This window comes from Ranitomeya variabilis, chromosome 2 (genome assembly GCF_051348905.1).
Source record: "Ranitomeya variabilis isolate aRanVar5 chromosome 2, aRanVar5.hap1, whole genome shotgun sequence".
In the NCBI taxonomy this organism is placed as follows: domain Eukaryota; kingdom Metazoa; phylum Chordata; class Amphibia; order Anura; family Dendrobatidae; genus Ranitomeya; species Ranitomeya variabilis.
The window spans coordinates 850262246-850278953 of record NC_135233.1 but is presented as its reverse complement, the minus strand read 5'-3'; the positions used below and the strand labels follow the sequence as shown (position 1 = coordinate 850278953).

The 16708-nt window shown below is 38.2% G+C and overlaps 1 protein-coding gene across 1 annotated transcript in view; it reads right to left on the bottom strand.

Annotated features, from left to right (window-relative positions):
• The window catches only part of LOC143803971 (receptor-type tyrosine-protein phosphatase beta-like), a 92230-nt gene that overhangs the window by 37935 nt on the left and 37587 nt on the right, over positions 1–16708 (bottom strand). The window contains exons 17-21 of the mRNA XM_077281721.1: positions 12932–13183; positions 10341–10589; positions 8604–8858; positions 2202–2459; positions 106–363 (exon numbers count right to left, since the gene is read on the bottom strand). Coding sequence (XP_077137836.1) covers positions 106–363; positions 2202–2459; positions 8604–8858; positions 10341–10589; positions 12932–13183 — 1272 coding nt within the window. The remainder of the gene's footprint in view (positions 1–105; positions 364–2201; positions 2460–8603; positions 8859–10340; positions 10590–12931; positions 13184–16708) is intronic.

Sequence of the window (16708 nt, the reverse complement as noted above, 5' to 3'; positions counted from 1 at the left end):
GAAACAGAAAAAATATAAATAATGTCAAATAAAGAAATTAGCCTAGTAAGACTGTGTTGCAGCTTCACATAATCCAACATTTCATAGTGTCATAGAAATACCCACTTGTATATACAGATATTACTAGACTGCTTCCTGTCACATTATTCTCCCCAACAACAGCAGTGACCAGCAATGTGTAATAATTCCCCGGAGTCAGGCCTTCAATTGTTTCAGAAGTTGAAGTCACAGTTTTATTGAAAGTTGGATCTCCTAGAATCTGGATTTCATAAGAACTTGCATTTCCATCTGGCTTCTCCCAGCTCAGGGATATAGAAGTGGTGGTGATGATCCCAGTCATCAGGTTCTTTACTACTTCGGGTTCTATTATGAAACAGAAAAAGTAAGAATAATGTGTATCACTTACCTTCATAAAAAAGATGTCTGTTCAGAATGTATCTTAGTTTTCTATGACCCAATAATTCTAAGTTTAAAACGTACATACAGATCGCAACTTAGTTTTGTGTCTTTCTGAAATGTTTAAGGCTGGGTTCACATTTGCATATGTGTGCGCAGCATATACCTGCATTCGTCTTTCGTACATATATTTAACATTGTGCACACAGGAACATGCGTACGCATGCGTCGTTTCGCGGTGTGCGGTGAACGCAACATGATGTATTTTTTGAGGCGTCAATTTAGCGCAGACATACGCATGCGGATGAGTGCATATAAACAACGCATTACTGTCTATGGGAACACATTGGTACGCAAGAACACGCGTACGCATGCGTTCGATGCACTTGCGTATTTCGAACTGCGCATGTCCAGGACACGCCAATCGAGACATGCCCCCCTGGAAATATCAAACGCATGCACATAATCAGCGCAAACGCAGGCAAAAACGCATGCAAATGCAACCTTTTTTTGGCACCATGCATAAGCTGAGGCGGATAAAAACACGGCGTAACCATGCGTTTGAATGCACTTTGGCATGCGTTTGCACATGCAGATGATATGCTGTGCACAGATATACTAATGTGAACTTAGCCTAAATGACTAATTTTCTGGAAATTAAAATAGTTTTGGATTGACTTTTATCAGCTGACCACGATCCTAAGAAGGAGACTCTGAAATCTTAAGAACTGGGATCTGCAGAATCGAGTTGGAATAGAATAGAAAGGCATATGCACAGACACAACTCCATTCATTTTCTGTGAGTCTGACTTAAATATCAAACTATAGTGTGTGGCTTTTTTTGGCATTGATTCTTTAGGAGATTGGAAGGAGAGGGAAAAAGAGAGGTGAGCAACTTTATATCCTACCATTACTGGTTATTAAAAAGGGGGATTCTAAAAAAAATGACATAGGGTCCAACCTATTTTTAATAACCAGCAAAGCCTAAGCAGACAGCTGTGAGTTGATATTAATAGACTGGGAAGGACCATGGATATTGTCCCTTTCCCAGCCTAATAAGACCAGCCCCCTCAGCCATCCATTAGCTGCTCCAATTCTGGCGCTTAGCCTCAACTCTGCCCGATTGCCCTGGTGCATTGGCAATGATGATGTTATTCCACAGGGTCTTCTGTAATCAATATGGAGATCCTACAATGATCTAGTGTATGGAACTGGTTATTAAAGATATGGGGGACCCCACATTATTTTTTTAGGCTCCCTCCTTTACCAGTAGAGGCTGAGTAGACAGCTGAGAGTTGACATTAAAAGACTGCTAAACTCCATGGATATTAGCCCCATCACAGACTAATAAGACCAGCTCACAGCTATATGCTTTCTCTTAACTGGTTATTAAAAATAGGGGGCGCCCCATGCCACTTTTTTACATTTATTCCTAAAAAGTTGTCAGATATGCTCCTCAGAGCTTATTACATATCTGACGGCTATCTAGCTCTCACAATATAATTATCACAATATACTGTATCTATATCTGTATATAACATTGCTTTATTAGTTAGAAAACTAGCTTTAAATGATTTACAGATTAAAGTAAAAGATGATGTTGAAAACACATTGCATACAAATTGCATATACATGTCATATAGATATTAGTTGAGTAAAATCGCATTGCAATCGCATAACACTTAAATGACACTTGTCCTACTTTTCTGGATCAACAATGGACTGATTTTTGTATACGCTTAGACAAAAAACACCTAAAAATATATAAAATCTATATTGAAAATCTGAATGTAAGGAATACTTACTTGTATACACCGATATTTCTGAACTGTTTCCAGTCACATAATTTTCCCCAACAACAGCAGTGACCAGCAATGTGTAATAATTCCCCGGGGTCAGGCCTTCAATTGTATCAGAAGTTGAAGTCATGGTTTTATTGAAAGTTGGTTCTCCCAGAATCTGAATTTCATAAGAACTTGCATTTCCATCTGGTTTCTCCCAGCTCAGAGATATAGAAGTGGTGGTGATGATCCCAGTCATCAAGTTCTTCACTACTTCTGGTTCTGTTAAAAATTAGAAGATACCATTTAATGTCTTCATGACCATGAGCACAGTAGATTTTCAGTTTTTGCGTGTTCTCTACAAAAGCTATACTTTTTATTTTTATTTTTCCATCAACATAGCCATGTGATGGATTTTTTAGAGGGATAAGTTATTAATTTGAATATTAACTGTAAATAAAGAAAATTCTAGTGTGATGATGTAGTAAAAAATTTAGTTCCACCATAGATTTTGGGTTTTGTTTTTATGGTGTTCATTGAAAAAATCACCTCTCAACATTTCTCTTCAGTCAATATGATTGTTGCAATACTCAGCTTGCAATCTTTTTTTTTATATTTAAGAGATGTAAAAAATTCAAACATTTTATTTAAAAAAATTGTTTTGTGACACCTTTTGCAAGACCTGTAACATCTTCATTATTCATATCGATAGATCTACAGTGGGGAAAATAAGTATTTGATACACTGCCAATTTTGTAAGTTTTCCCACCTACAAAGAAAGGAGAGGTCTTTTTATCGTAGGTGCACTTCAACTGTGAGAGACAGAATCTTAAAAAAATCATATCAAGATATCATATTGTATGATTTTTACATTTTTTTATTTGCATTTTATAGCATACAATATGTTTTTGATAAAATAGAAAAACAGAACTTAATATTTTTATTATTTATTATTTTATTTATACATTTCCCGTAGTTCTTGACCAATTTTGTACACATTGCAGCAGGGATTTTGGCCCACTCCTCCATACAGATCTTCTACAGATCTTCCAGGTTTCTGGGCTGTCGCTGGGCAATATTGAGTTTCGGCTTCCTTCAAAGATTTTCTATTGGATTCAGGTCTGGAGACTGACTAAGCCACTCTAACACCTTAAAATGCTTCTTGCCGAGCCCCCAGTTAGTTGACCCTGGCTGTGTGTTTCAGGTAATTGCCATGCTGGAAGACCCAGCCACAACCCATCTAGAAATTCTCTTACTGATGGAAGACGGTTGTTGACCAATATGTTGCGATACATGACCCCATCCATCCTCCCTTCAATATGGTGCAGATGTCCTGTCCTCTTTGCAGAAAGCACATCCAAAGTATGATGTTTTCCCCACCGTGCTTCATGGATGGGACTGTGTTCTTGGGGCTGTACTTATCCTTTTTCTTCCTCCAAACACAGCGAGTGTAGTTGATACAAAAAAGTTCTATTTTGACCTCATCTGACCAAATCACCTTCTCTTATTCTTCCTCTGGATCATACCAGATGGTCATTGGCAAACTTCAAATGGGCCTGGACATGTGATGGCATGAGCAGGGGGACCTTGCATGCTCTTCATGATTTTAATCCATGACGGCATAGTGTATTACTAATGGTAATGTTTTAGACTGTGGTCCCAGCTATCTTCAGGTTATTGACCAGGTCCTCTTGTGTAGTTCTGGGCTGATTTCTGACCTTTTTCAGAATCATCCTTACCCCGCGAGACGAGATCTTGCATGGAGCCCCAGACTAAGGACAACTGACAGTCATCTTGTATTTCTTCCATTTTCTAATAATTGTGCCAACAGTTGTTGCCTTCTCACCATGCTTTATGACTATTATCCTATAGCCCATTCCAGCCTTGTGCAGGTCTACAAGTTTGTCCATGGTGTCCTTAGACAGCTCTTTGGTCTTGGCCATGATGAAAAGGATAGAGTGTGAATGATTTAGTGTGTGGACAAGTGTCTTTTATATAGGTAACAAGTTAAAGTAAGTGCAATTAATACAGGTAATGAGTGCAGAGTAGAAAGGCTTCTTAAAGAAAAACTAACAGGTCTGTGAGAGACCGAATTTTTGTTGTTTGGTAGCTGATCAAATACTTATTTAATGCAATAAAATGCTATTTAATTATTTACAAATCATACAATTTGATTTTCTGGTTTTTATTTTTAGATTCTGTCTCTCACAGTTAAAGCGTATCAAAGCTAAAAATTACAGACCTCTCAATTTTTTGTACCTTAGAAAAGGTGGGAAAAATTGCAAAATCGGCATGTATCAAATACTTATTTTCCTCACTGAATGTAAGAGGTTTTTTCCTCATAGCGAGCTGACATTTTAGGCTACCATTTTGGGATACATACTATTTTTTATTGCATTTTTGGGGAAGGTACATTGGCTAAAAATAATCAATTCTGGCTTTTCAAATTTTGTTGCTTTATATTGTTTACCTTTTTGGATTTAATTATTTCCCAGTTTCATAGATCAGACTTTTTGCTAACTTGCAATACCAAATATGTTTATTATATATTCATTTTTTAAATGTGAAAAGCAGCAGTTTTTATTTTTACTTTTGTAAAATGATAGGATTCATAGCATTACCAACATGGTAGCAATTGGGGCCTTTTGCAGGAACACTTCTTCCATGGCAACCCAGCGGTACCACACAATAGCATTATAGGGAAGCCATTAGACATCTGAATTGGCATTTGCTTTGTATGGTGTGGACTTAATTACTGTTCTTGTTCCATACTCCGGTATCCCATGATAAACTGCAGGAAAATACTATTCCAAACATATTTGGTTATCTAAATAAATGCTTGGCTGCAAGGAGAAAAGGAATTTATATTCTCCCTGCTGCTGCTTGCTTCTCTTCAAGTGGCTATCACCGGTGGCAGCAGTTAATCAGCATTCTCTACACAGTGTAAATGCTGTCATCATAACACTGGTCCTTGAGTGACCTCCAGCTCAGCACACACATTTCAGAGCAGGATGTAACTGAAGGAGATGGGGGACTGATTGCAGAGATAATGCTGAGTGTTTACTGCCTCCTGTGCTGGCCAGTTAACTCGTAAACAGCTAGGGGGAGAGTAGTAGACATTAATTTTTTCCTGCATCAAAACATCATATTAGACATTTGAATGTCAAACGGTAATTTCCCACAGATTATCACTACAACTAAAGGTAAATACTGTTTTTTTCCTAATAAAGCCTTTCTTGAAGAATTAGAGAATACATACTAACACTAATTTACCTGATGCACCTTAGTCACATAGCATAAATATTATTAATATATTCAGCAGTGCTGCAATCACAAAATTAAAGATTTGACTGCTCTGCTCTTATTTATTTTTGTTAAATGGTTGCAAGAAACCTTTTTGCATGTCTTATTAACGTTCAGCATCATAAAAGTAGACTGAGGAACTCAAGAACTAAATATTCCTATATACTTGTATGTCCTGGATCAGATGAGTGGATTTTACTTATGTATACTGTAATGCCCATGTTAATAATTGGATAACACATGGGCAGCACACTTAGCAAAGTTAGGCCGGGTTCACGTATACCTGCGTAATGATCCGCATGCGTCTTGCGTACACATATTTAACATTGTGTATGCAGGGACATGCGTTAGCATGCGTTCGCATCCGGATGTGTACGCATGCATCATTTCACGGTGTGCGGCGAACACACCATGTTGTATTTTTTGAGGCGTCAATTAAGCGCAGACATACGCATGTCGATGAGTGCGTCAAAGCAACACATTACTGTCTATGAGAACGCATTGGTACACAAGGACATGCATACGCATACGCATGCGCTCGATACGCTTGCGTATTTAGGACACGCCCTACTGGAACAATCAAACGCATGCTCATAATCAACGCAAATGCATTTCATGCATTTGCGCATGCAGATGATACGCTGCGCACAGAGGCGCTAATGTGAACGTAGCCTTATTGAAGAGAGCATTTCAGATGAGTTTCTTTTCGAATGTTGACTTTGAGCATGCTCTATCTGTTCCACTTCCCATTAAATGCAATGCAACTCCAACTACTAAACCATTTCCACTGCAGACAATTTTAATTTTTTTACTTTTATACTTTTATTTTTTACCTCTCCATCCAGAACTTATTTTTCTGTCATCATATCATATGATGGCTTTGTTTTTTGTGGGATGAGTTTTAGTTTTGAATGACACCATTGATTTTATCATATAATATATTGAAAAACAGGAAAAATTCCAATTGTGGTGTTATGGTTAAAAAAAAATCCTCAAGTCCACCACTGGTTATTGGCTTAAACTTTTTTCTTTCTTCTTAGTCACCGCAGGGTTCTTAAATGTGAAATCATTTCATTTCTGGTACACTATACTGTGTTGTTTCAGAATTAGGTTAAATTGGCACATTGAGTATTTGGTGCGTTTTGATGCTGCACAAAAATAGAAGTCGATTACAGTTCCAGCAAAGTTCCATGCTTGCTGTGCTGATTTTATAAATTAACCTGTGGTGCATTTTTTTTAAATCTTCAAAATGTTATTTTTTTCTGCAGGTAAGGCTGCCATCACATTATCAGTATTTGGTCAGTATTTTACATCAGTATTTGAGAGGCCGGTTTTACACGTCAGTGATTCCGGTACGTGAGGTGTCAGTTTTCTCACATACCGGAGACACTGACTCACGTAGACACATTAAAATCAATGTGTCTCTGCACATGTCAGCGTGTTTTCATGGACCGTGTGTCCGTTAGAAAAACACGGAGATATGTCAGTGTTCGTGGGAGTGCACGGATCACACGGACCCATTAAAGTCAATGGGTCCGTGTAAAACATGTACCGCACACGGATGCTGTCCGTGTGCCATGCAGGAGACAGCGCTACAATAAGCGCTGTCCCCCCAGCGTGGTGCTGAAGCCGCCATTCATTTCTTCTCTCCAGCAGCGTTCGCTGGAGAGAAGATATGAAAAATCTTTTTTTTTTTTTTTTTGGTGTTTAGAATAAAGATCCCATCAGGGGGGTGGTGACAGGGATCTTTATTTTAAACACAAAAAAAAAATGATTTTTCATATCTTCTCTCCAGCGAACGCTGCTGGAGAGAAGAAATGAATGGCGGCTTCAGCACCAGATGCAGGGGACAGCGCTTATCTCTAGTGCTGTCTCCTGCACGGTCCGTGTGGTACCCAGTCGGCACACGGGCGGCACACGGCTACCGCACATGTGCCACACTGATGTGCCACGTGAGCAGACGGACACGCGGACACGGATAACTCCGGTACCGATTTTTCCGGTACCGGAATTATCTGGATGTGTGGGACAGGCCTAAGCCAAGGAGGAGGAGTGGAACAAATAGAGGAAAAGTATAATAGAAACATATGCACCACTTCTGCATTTATCTCAAACTCCTGGTTTTGGCTTACACATACTGATGTAAAATACTGACCAAATACTGATAGTGTGACGGCAGCCTAAATATGTATTTTATTTGCGATTTTCCCCATAGATTTCAATAAGAGGAGGAAAATGTGGATGTAACAAATGCATGTTTTAGGTGCATTTCTGCAGTGGAAATGCACTAAAAATGCATACAATCCACACATGACGCTATTAGTACATTTTTATCAAAGCTCATGGGAAATATCCTAAAACAATGCAGATGGAAACTCAGAAAGATCAAAATCAACCTGAGTGTTCTTAGGCTATGTGCACACGGTGTGGATTTGGCTGCGGATCTGCAGCGGATTGGCCGCTGCGGATTCCCAGCAGTTTTCCATCTGGTTTACAGCACCATGTAAACCTATGGAAAACAAAATCCGCAGTGCCCATGCTGCGGAAAATACCGCGTGGAAACGCTGCGTTGTATTTTCGGCAGCATGTCAATTCTTTGTGCGGATTCCATAGCGGTTTACACCTGCTCCTGTATAGGAATCCACAGGTGGTAAAACGCAGGTGGAATCCGCACAAAAACAGCAGTAAATCCGCAGTAAAATCCGTGGTAAATCCAAAGGTAATCCGCAGTGCGTTTTACTTGCGGATTTTGCAAAAATGGTGCGGAAAAATCCACACATGCGTCCGCACTGTGTGCACATAGCCTAACAAGTATTTTACCTCACTCTAGAACTTAATTCACACCCATAGATTAGTACTACTCTATTATTTTCTCCTTTAATCTGCTGCCTTTGAAAAGCAGGAATCTCTGTGCTCCACGGTGTATGGGAGACATCTCCTCCCAGTTTTCTATAGTCACTTGCAAATTAAGGTACTGAGGCTGCGGAGGAGAAAATGAAGAATAGAAGACCTATAAAAGCCAGAAATACTGGTATTTATCATGTACACACACAGCGGCTTAGTCTGAAAAGCTACTTGAAAGTGCAGTTAACTTAGTTTAACAGTGCTGTTATCTATACTCACTTGTAGTTACTATAAATTTTGCAGGATCTCCAGATACATCTGCTCCAGTGACTGCCCTAATGGTAACTATGTATTGGTTTCCAGGTGTCAGACCGCTGACTGGGAGCGACTCGGAGGTCGTCGTCTCATTCAAGTAGATATCTCCTGTCACTTCAATGAGATAGTGACTGTAATTGCTTTCTGGCGGGAACCAGGATAGATCCATAGAGTTGGTGGTGATATTATCAGCCTGGATGTTCCAGACAACACCAGGTCCTGTGAGTAAAAGAACAAAAATGATATACATTCAATGCACGCGTCAGAAGCACAACGTCTCATCATCTATGTCACTACACAGACTATGCAGATGTTTTAGAATTAAAGAGGTTTTTTCAATATTTTGGTATACCATAACCTAATATAGGTATCAAAAGCAGAGGTGACCTCGCATTACAATACTCATCACCACTGCAGCCAATCACTTATTTCAGTGGCTTTGACAATGTAGACAGCACAAGCCGCTAAGCTCAGTGATTGGGGTGGGCGCATCGCAGGGGAGTTGCTGCTGCTAATCAAGAACGTATTGACTACCTTGGAGATGCACATGCTGAATTACTATATACAATTGCTAGGGATTCATGCTGAACAAAGCATATGTACATGTATACTTACCAGTGATAACTGTCCATTTATTGGTCCCTATTACATAATCAGTTGCATCCTTGCCTAACTGTATACTTACATTATATCTACAATATATTAAAGGGGTTGTCTGGTCCACAGTCATAAGTCTGCAGTCACTCCGTGTGACTGCAGACTTATGAATCCTCCATTTCCCCACCCAACCCCCCACACACACTGTACGCATCTCCCGAGATCTTGGTGCCGAGATCTCTATCTACGCATGTGCTGCCCCCCGGCTGCCATTTTCCCGGAGTCCACCGCACAGGAAACCATGGAACTGCAGGTGGCTCTGGCCTTTCACAAAATGTCGGCAGAGCCCCCAGCAGCACCGGAGACACCCATACCAGCACCGGAGACACCTGCAGCAGCGCCGGACACCCCCACAGCGCTGGATACCGGAAGCAGCGCGCCACACATTGGAACACCCCCTCATCCCAGCCTGGGGCCTGCAGCATCACCCCACTCCTGCCTCCTCCAGCAGCGACCCTGGGACCCCACTTCACCGCAGCCACCACCCCTGGTAAGCAATAAGATGCATGGATTATAAGAAGCACCACCATTTTATTAAAAAATTACCTATTTTTCTCCTTAAAATTTGAGGTGCGTCTCATAATCCGGAGTGCCTTATAATCCGAAAAATACAGTATTTCTTTTCTTTGATGATATCCATAAATTCATTGAAAAAAGTTTGAAAATGGCGCTGGCTGTGGCTGCGTAGTAGCAGCTATCGGCGCAATGTTGTTAGAGATTAAAAATTGCCTCCTCCAAGATGGTGCCAGTAGCACCATTCTTGTTAGAGAAAAAAAAAAGGTCTCCACTAAGATGGCTTTGGATGCGCCTGCGAAGTAGCATCTAAACTGAAAATAAAGATTAAACAACATCCACAAGATAGATTTCCTTACTCCAGGTATCATTGTAATCAGTATAACGGCGCCAACCTGACACTGTCTGAAGGTTACTGTACACAATCCTGCTGACAGGTTCCCTTTAATGCAAATTGTAGGTTGGTGATGAAGTTATCGTAGCAATCTAATGACTGCAGACTAATGAGACAAATACATTTACGTTACTTACTTGTGTACAAACTGATCTCACCACCATATCCATACAGTAATAGATCATTCATATATGCAGAAACCCAGATCTTGTAGAAGTTCCCAGATGTCAGATTAGTGATCTGTATTGCTGTAGTATTCACAGTCCAGGTCCTGGATGGTTCTCCATAGACAGAAATGCTGTAGGTTGTGTTCTCACCAGCATCTGGATTCCAATTCAGCTGGACAGATGTGGTTGTAATAAGTGTAGCAGTGATGTTATCTGCCACTGAAGAACACAAAAGAACAAATTCAGGGTATCCAATGAGCATAATATCTTACAAACTTGAGGTGCATTCCACATTGTATATTTGTATATGTATATATATGGCTTTACCTGCATTAATCTTTTTAGCAATAACTATTAATTAATCACGCCAATACAGTATCAAGATAAGAAGAGACTGCACATTTATATAATTTCAACAAAATACATTTTATAACTGTGTAAAAGTAACACATAGAAAAGTTTCAGATTCAACAGCACAAAATTAAAAAAAATATGGACAATAGTACATAATAAAGTAACTTTATTAACCCTTTATCCTTGCAATTTTCATTTTTGCTCCCCTTCTTCCCCGAGCCATAACTTTTTTTATTTTTCTGTTAATATGGCCGTGTGAGGGCTTGTTTTTTGCGGGACAAGTTGAACATTCGAAGAACATTGTTTTATCATATAGTGTATTGGAAAATGGGGAAAAAATCAAAGTGTGGTGAAATTGCAAAAAAAGTGCAATTCCACTATTGTTTTCTGCTTTGCTTTTTTCATCATGTTCACTAAATGCTAAAACTAACCTGCCATTATGATTCCCCGGGTCATTACAAGTTCGTAGATACCAAATATGTATAGTTTTTCTTTATTTAAATAGTGGAAAAAATCCAAAGTTTCTAAAAAAAAAAAAACCCTCACCATTTCCAAGACCCATAGCTCCTCAATTTTTCGTGATCTTGGGCTGGGTGAGGGATTATTTTTTAATGCAATGTTGGGGCGACTAATATTACGCCATTTACCAGTCGGATTAATTCTTTTTATATATTGATAGATTGTGTAATTCTGAATGCGGCGATACCAAATATGTGTACTGTTTTTTAATTGTTTTATTTTGAATGGGGCTAATCAGCTGACATGTGCCGGAAAAAATTGCGAGCTTATTGCCGGAGCCCGCACCAAGCAGGGGAAGACCACCTTAGATGTAACTGTATGTCTAAGGTGGTAATGTAGTTAATATCATCAATGTATTTTTGTGCAGTTTCATTTCCAATGTTACTTTATCCTGTCGGTGAGAATCCGAAAAAAATGTACACATGAACCAAAAATACTGAAAAAATACAAATTTATTGGTAAAAAAAAACACAACAATGACAGACAAGGTTAAAAAGTGTGAAACAACAAAGTGGTACCAAAACCCACCATATATCAAATAGAGGCTGTACACTAAATTATACATTACAAATGACCTTCCAAGATAATATATATTTAAAGTAAAAAAAATCATGTACTCATAATATTCACAAAGGAAAATACAAAAACTAAACAAAAGCACAAAAACAAGTAGCCAATAAGGTACAAACATTACCTCTTGTGGGAGATGTGCCATAACAGGGGGGCTGGCACTATCTCCCACAAGAGGTAATGTTTGTACCTTATTGTCTACTTGTCTTTTGTTTAGTTTTTTTTGTATTTTCCTTTGTGAATATTATGATTATATGATTTTTTTTTACTTTATATATATATTATCTTGGAAGGTCATTTGTAGTATATAATTTAGTGTACAGCCTCTATTTGATATATGGTGGGTTTTGGTGCCACTTTGTGGTTTCCCGCTTTTTAACCTTGTCTGTCATTGCTGTGTTTTTTTACAAATAAAATTTGTATTTTCTCAGTATTTTTGGTTCATGTGTACATTTTTTTCGGATTCTCTATTATTTGTACTGAACCTGTTATATGTCCATCTATTTGCTTTGGCAGTTTATTTTTTAGTGTAGTTGTAATGTTGTTTTTTTTTAGACATGATTCCATAATTGTTGATGCAAACTTTTTGTTATTTCTTTTATACAGTCAGTGTAAAATTGACTAGTACATAGCAGACCCAGCCTACAAGGACATCTGAAAGGCTGCAGTGTAATGCAGACCTAGAGGCCATTGTCAGGCCTTAGGTTGTCATAGCATCCCATCACAGCCCGCTATAGCTGTCACTTTGTGGTGGTCCTGATGGTCTCTTCATGTACCACAATCACCATCCCAGCAGTCACCAAGCTGGTGGGTTTGATTTGATGATTGCAGTTACAGTAGGAGCCTGGCTGTGTACACCAGTTGGGCCTATGCAGCTGATCGCACCATAAGTCGTACAATGCAATGATATACACATCACTCACGGAACACCAAGGGACGTGTTCATGACAAATATGTACGTCAAAGCATATTTTATAGCTGGAATATGCAGTAGTACTACGGGCATGCATTTTTTTAAAATTATTGTTACAGATTAGAAAATCAAATTACAGTAGTTAAGAAGGAGAAAACAGCAAGTGTTTTATACTTATGTAAGGAGAGACAAAAAATACATTTACCTAATACAGAAATCTCTTTGCCATCGCCCAGTAGTCCATTGCCTGCCTCTGCAGAGATCCGCACTGTGTACTGGTTCCCACTGGTCAGGTAATTGATTGTCGCTGATTCCGAGTATACGATGAAGCTCTGCGGTGGATCTCCTTTCACGTCTACCAGATAGGAGCTTCTGTTACCTTCTGGAAGCAGCCAGCTGACATATATTGTGCTGCTGTTTATTATAGAGGATTGTAGATCTATTACAGTGGCTGGACCTGTAACCATAATGTTTAGTATTAGTAAATGAATACATTAAATAATGAAATTGAGAAATATAATGACCTATTTCTGGATCAATGAAACATGGTAACATTTTGTTAGATTTGTACAAAATTGTGGAAAAAACTGCTGTTATGTGTGAACTCACAATGTCTTTTTTCAGACATTATAGACTATTGACATTGGGATTTTTATACTTAACTTATTTTTAGATTATGCTTATATTCATTTGCTTTTTGTGGTCCTTCTTAGGGTTGCTCTGCATTTATTTGTAAATTGTGTTATTTTATGTATTTACTGAAATAAAACAAATTATCTATGAGACTTTAGAGCACATTTTTTCTTGGTTGATAGTTATAGTCATTTAGTGCGTCTTAGTATTTACTGATTTGCATTGCTCAGTGTCATGTTTGTATTAAGGTTTCTCCAAAACCTAAAAAGCCCTAACTAAACACAAAAGATTGAACATGTGCATTTCTGCGTAAAAACGACTTTTCAGTGTCTTTTAACTAGAGTTGAGCGAATTTGTTCTGATTCGGTCGTCAAATCTGAATTTGCCATATTCGTGCCATATTGGTACTCTATTCGTGCCGAATTTATGATTAATGATCGGTTCCGAACATATTCGGCAATTTCTACTCCCATTGACTCTAATGATGTTCAGCTGTGTTCAACGAATATTGCAAAAGCAATATTCACCAATTGTAATCAGAACCGAATGTTTAAAAATTCGCTTAACTCTACTTTCAACCACTTCAGGTTCGTAAAGATGCCAAGTGGCTAATAGAAATAAGCAGACTATTCTTCAAGCATTTTGTGCTTTGAACTTATAAACGAAATGAATAGAAAGGCTCAAAAGATGCAAGAATAATGCCCGGTGGCATCTTTTTGAGTACTTTGCTAGCGTTTTTGCTTCTCAAACTGCCAGTGGTTTCTTCATTGTTGAATGGAGTTGAAATAGTCCAGAAACTGCCAGTAAAAGGGATGCCCAGAACAGGCAGAGAAAAATGTGCTCAAGAAGGAACAAGAAATTATAAAACAAAGAAGGCTTAAGGAACACATAAAAGCACCATTCCTCTTCCTCTTGAAAAGCTTAGCAGGTTCACACATCTGAAAATAATGTTATGTGCATATACTTTTGTTTTACTTAATAAAACCTCTGAGATTTGACTGAGATGTGTGAACTCACCAAGAAAGATTTCGATGATTACCTCAATGGCAGATTAATCTTTGACTACGTGCACAGTCCATACTAACTACATAATATAATTACTAAGCCTAGACCCTCCACAAAATAATAGTATAAGTACAGTATGTAATATTATTCCAAATTACTTCTTAGTCCAAGCTAAAGGGGAAAAAGGCAAAAGGCAGCATTCCCATGAGGAATATTTGATGAGATTTTGATGTTGCAGATTATCTGCACGTCAGGTAAATTAGGTTACTTGCCTTTTTTTCATTGCATTTTGGAATGCGGGTTTTTTTTACATACAGTTAAATTTCTATTTTGATACTAGGGTTTTTACCTATTTTGATAGGTTTCAATAAAGCTGCTTTATGTTTAGTGTTTCCTATTATTTGGCTTTGACAAAACTTTACTAATACAGTTATGTACGGATTACAATGTAGCGCATTTCTGCAATGGAAACATTAAAATGCATATACATTTATCACCTGAGGATTTTCAGCAGCTAATTACATTTTATGGGGAAAATCTGCATATAAAATGCAATGCACCAGCAATAGAAATTGACATGTTGTGGATGGAGGAAGCTGTACGTGAAAAGTAAGATGTGATACGCGCGTCAGGGGTGCTCTTTTGGCTGCCACACAGGTTTATGCTTAATTTCACATGTTTCTTCTTTTGGGACATTAATCATTGTCTTGGTTCATATGTAGTTCAGTCTAGGAATGTTCCCTATTTCCGTTTTTTGGATCTTATCCTTGTAGGGCGTTCTATGTGATTTGTCTAACATTTTTTCTCTATTATGCTATTTTATAGCCTACATGTTATCTACTTTTCCCAGTGATCTGTTTCTGGTATACTTATTGTTATAAGTCTGGATCCTCTTTGCCTTGTTGTGGTATATCATTTGGTGTATTTATGTATTTTTGCTTGGTAGGACTGTTTTTGTTCACCCTACACTTTTGAGGTGAAAATGCAATTTCTCCCTGCATATGAATGTGAAGATTACTATTATTGCTCAAGTGACTTTTGATGTTTGTGTTTACAGAACCCCATGTGAGCTTTGCCTATGTCAAATACTCTCTTTTTTAATGTTTATATATATGTTTTGATTACTTAATAAAGATTGGTATTTTTATACATATCTTGTACTCCTATGTGTTTTTAGGATTTTGTAGTCATTCATAAAGTATTACGTGCTTTATTTTGCATTTTGGTGGTATATAACACTCCAAAAAAGCATCAAAGTTTTTCAGGATTCAGTGAGGGTACGTGCCCATGATCAGGAATTGCTGTGGTTTTTACGCTGTATATTTATGCAACGTCAAAAATGCAGCAGCCAGATGTTACAGCATAGTGGATAGGATTTCTAGAAATCCCATGTCCACTATGCTTGTTTGTGCACCTGTGGATCACCAATGGAAACTGAAATGTTGCACGTCTTTCAACTCCGCAGCATGTCAATGTTCTCTTGCGAAGCCACTGAAATTACCACAATAGAATGTAATGGATGTGGTAAATCCACATGGTTCAGTGATCACATGTGGATTTAACTGCGTTTAATAGAACGCAGCATTTTGAACGTAGTGAAAATACGCTTCACCCAAAACGTTGCTACTTCTGAATCATGGGCACACACTCATAAGTCATTCACAGAGTATTACGTGCTTTAAGGAAAAATTCAAGTCCGGCTCAACAGGACTGGATTTTCCTTTTCTTTTTATTTTTCAAAAGAAATTATAGTGCATACAAAAAAAAAATGTACATGGTCGACATGATCCAGTCAGTGCGTTTCGACGGCACTAAGCAGTCTTACTCATGTCTGAACCCCAGGTAGATGAGCATAGAGCAACTAGGTGAGCTGGAATTAAGTTTTTATTATGTGCTTTATGTTACATTTTGGTGGTATATAACACTCAGAAAAAGTGTTCAAACATTTTTCTGTATTCAATTAATCATCCATAGAGTATTACATGCTTTGCGTTATATTTCGGTGGTTTATAACACTTTAAAAAAGCACTCCAAAATTTTTCTGGATTGAATTTGTTATCTGTAGAGTCTTACGTGTTTTGATTTACATTTCGTAAGATGCATATGAAGGTTCTCGACTGACCTAGACAGTCTCCAGATCTCAACCCCATAGAAAACCTTGGGAGGGAGATGAAAGTCCGTGTTGCCCAGTGACAGGCCCAAAAAGTTTGACCTCTGTCATTGCCAACAAAGGATATATAACATAATATTGAGATGAACTTTTGTTAATGACCAAATACTTATTTTCCACCATAACTTGCAGAATAAATAGTGACAAATCAGACAAAGTGATTTTCTGGATTTG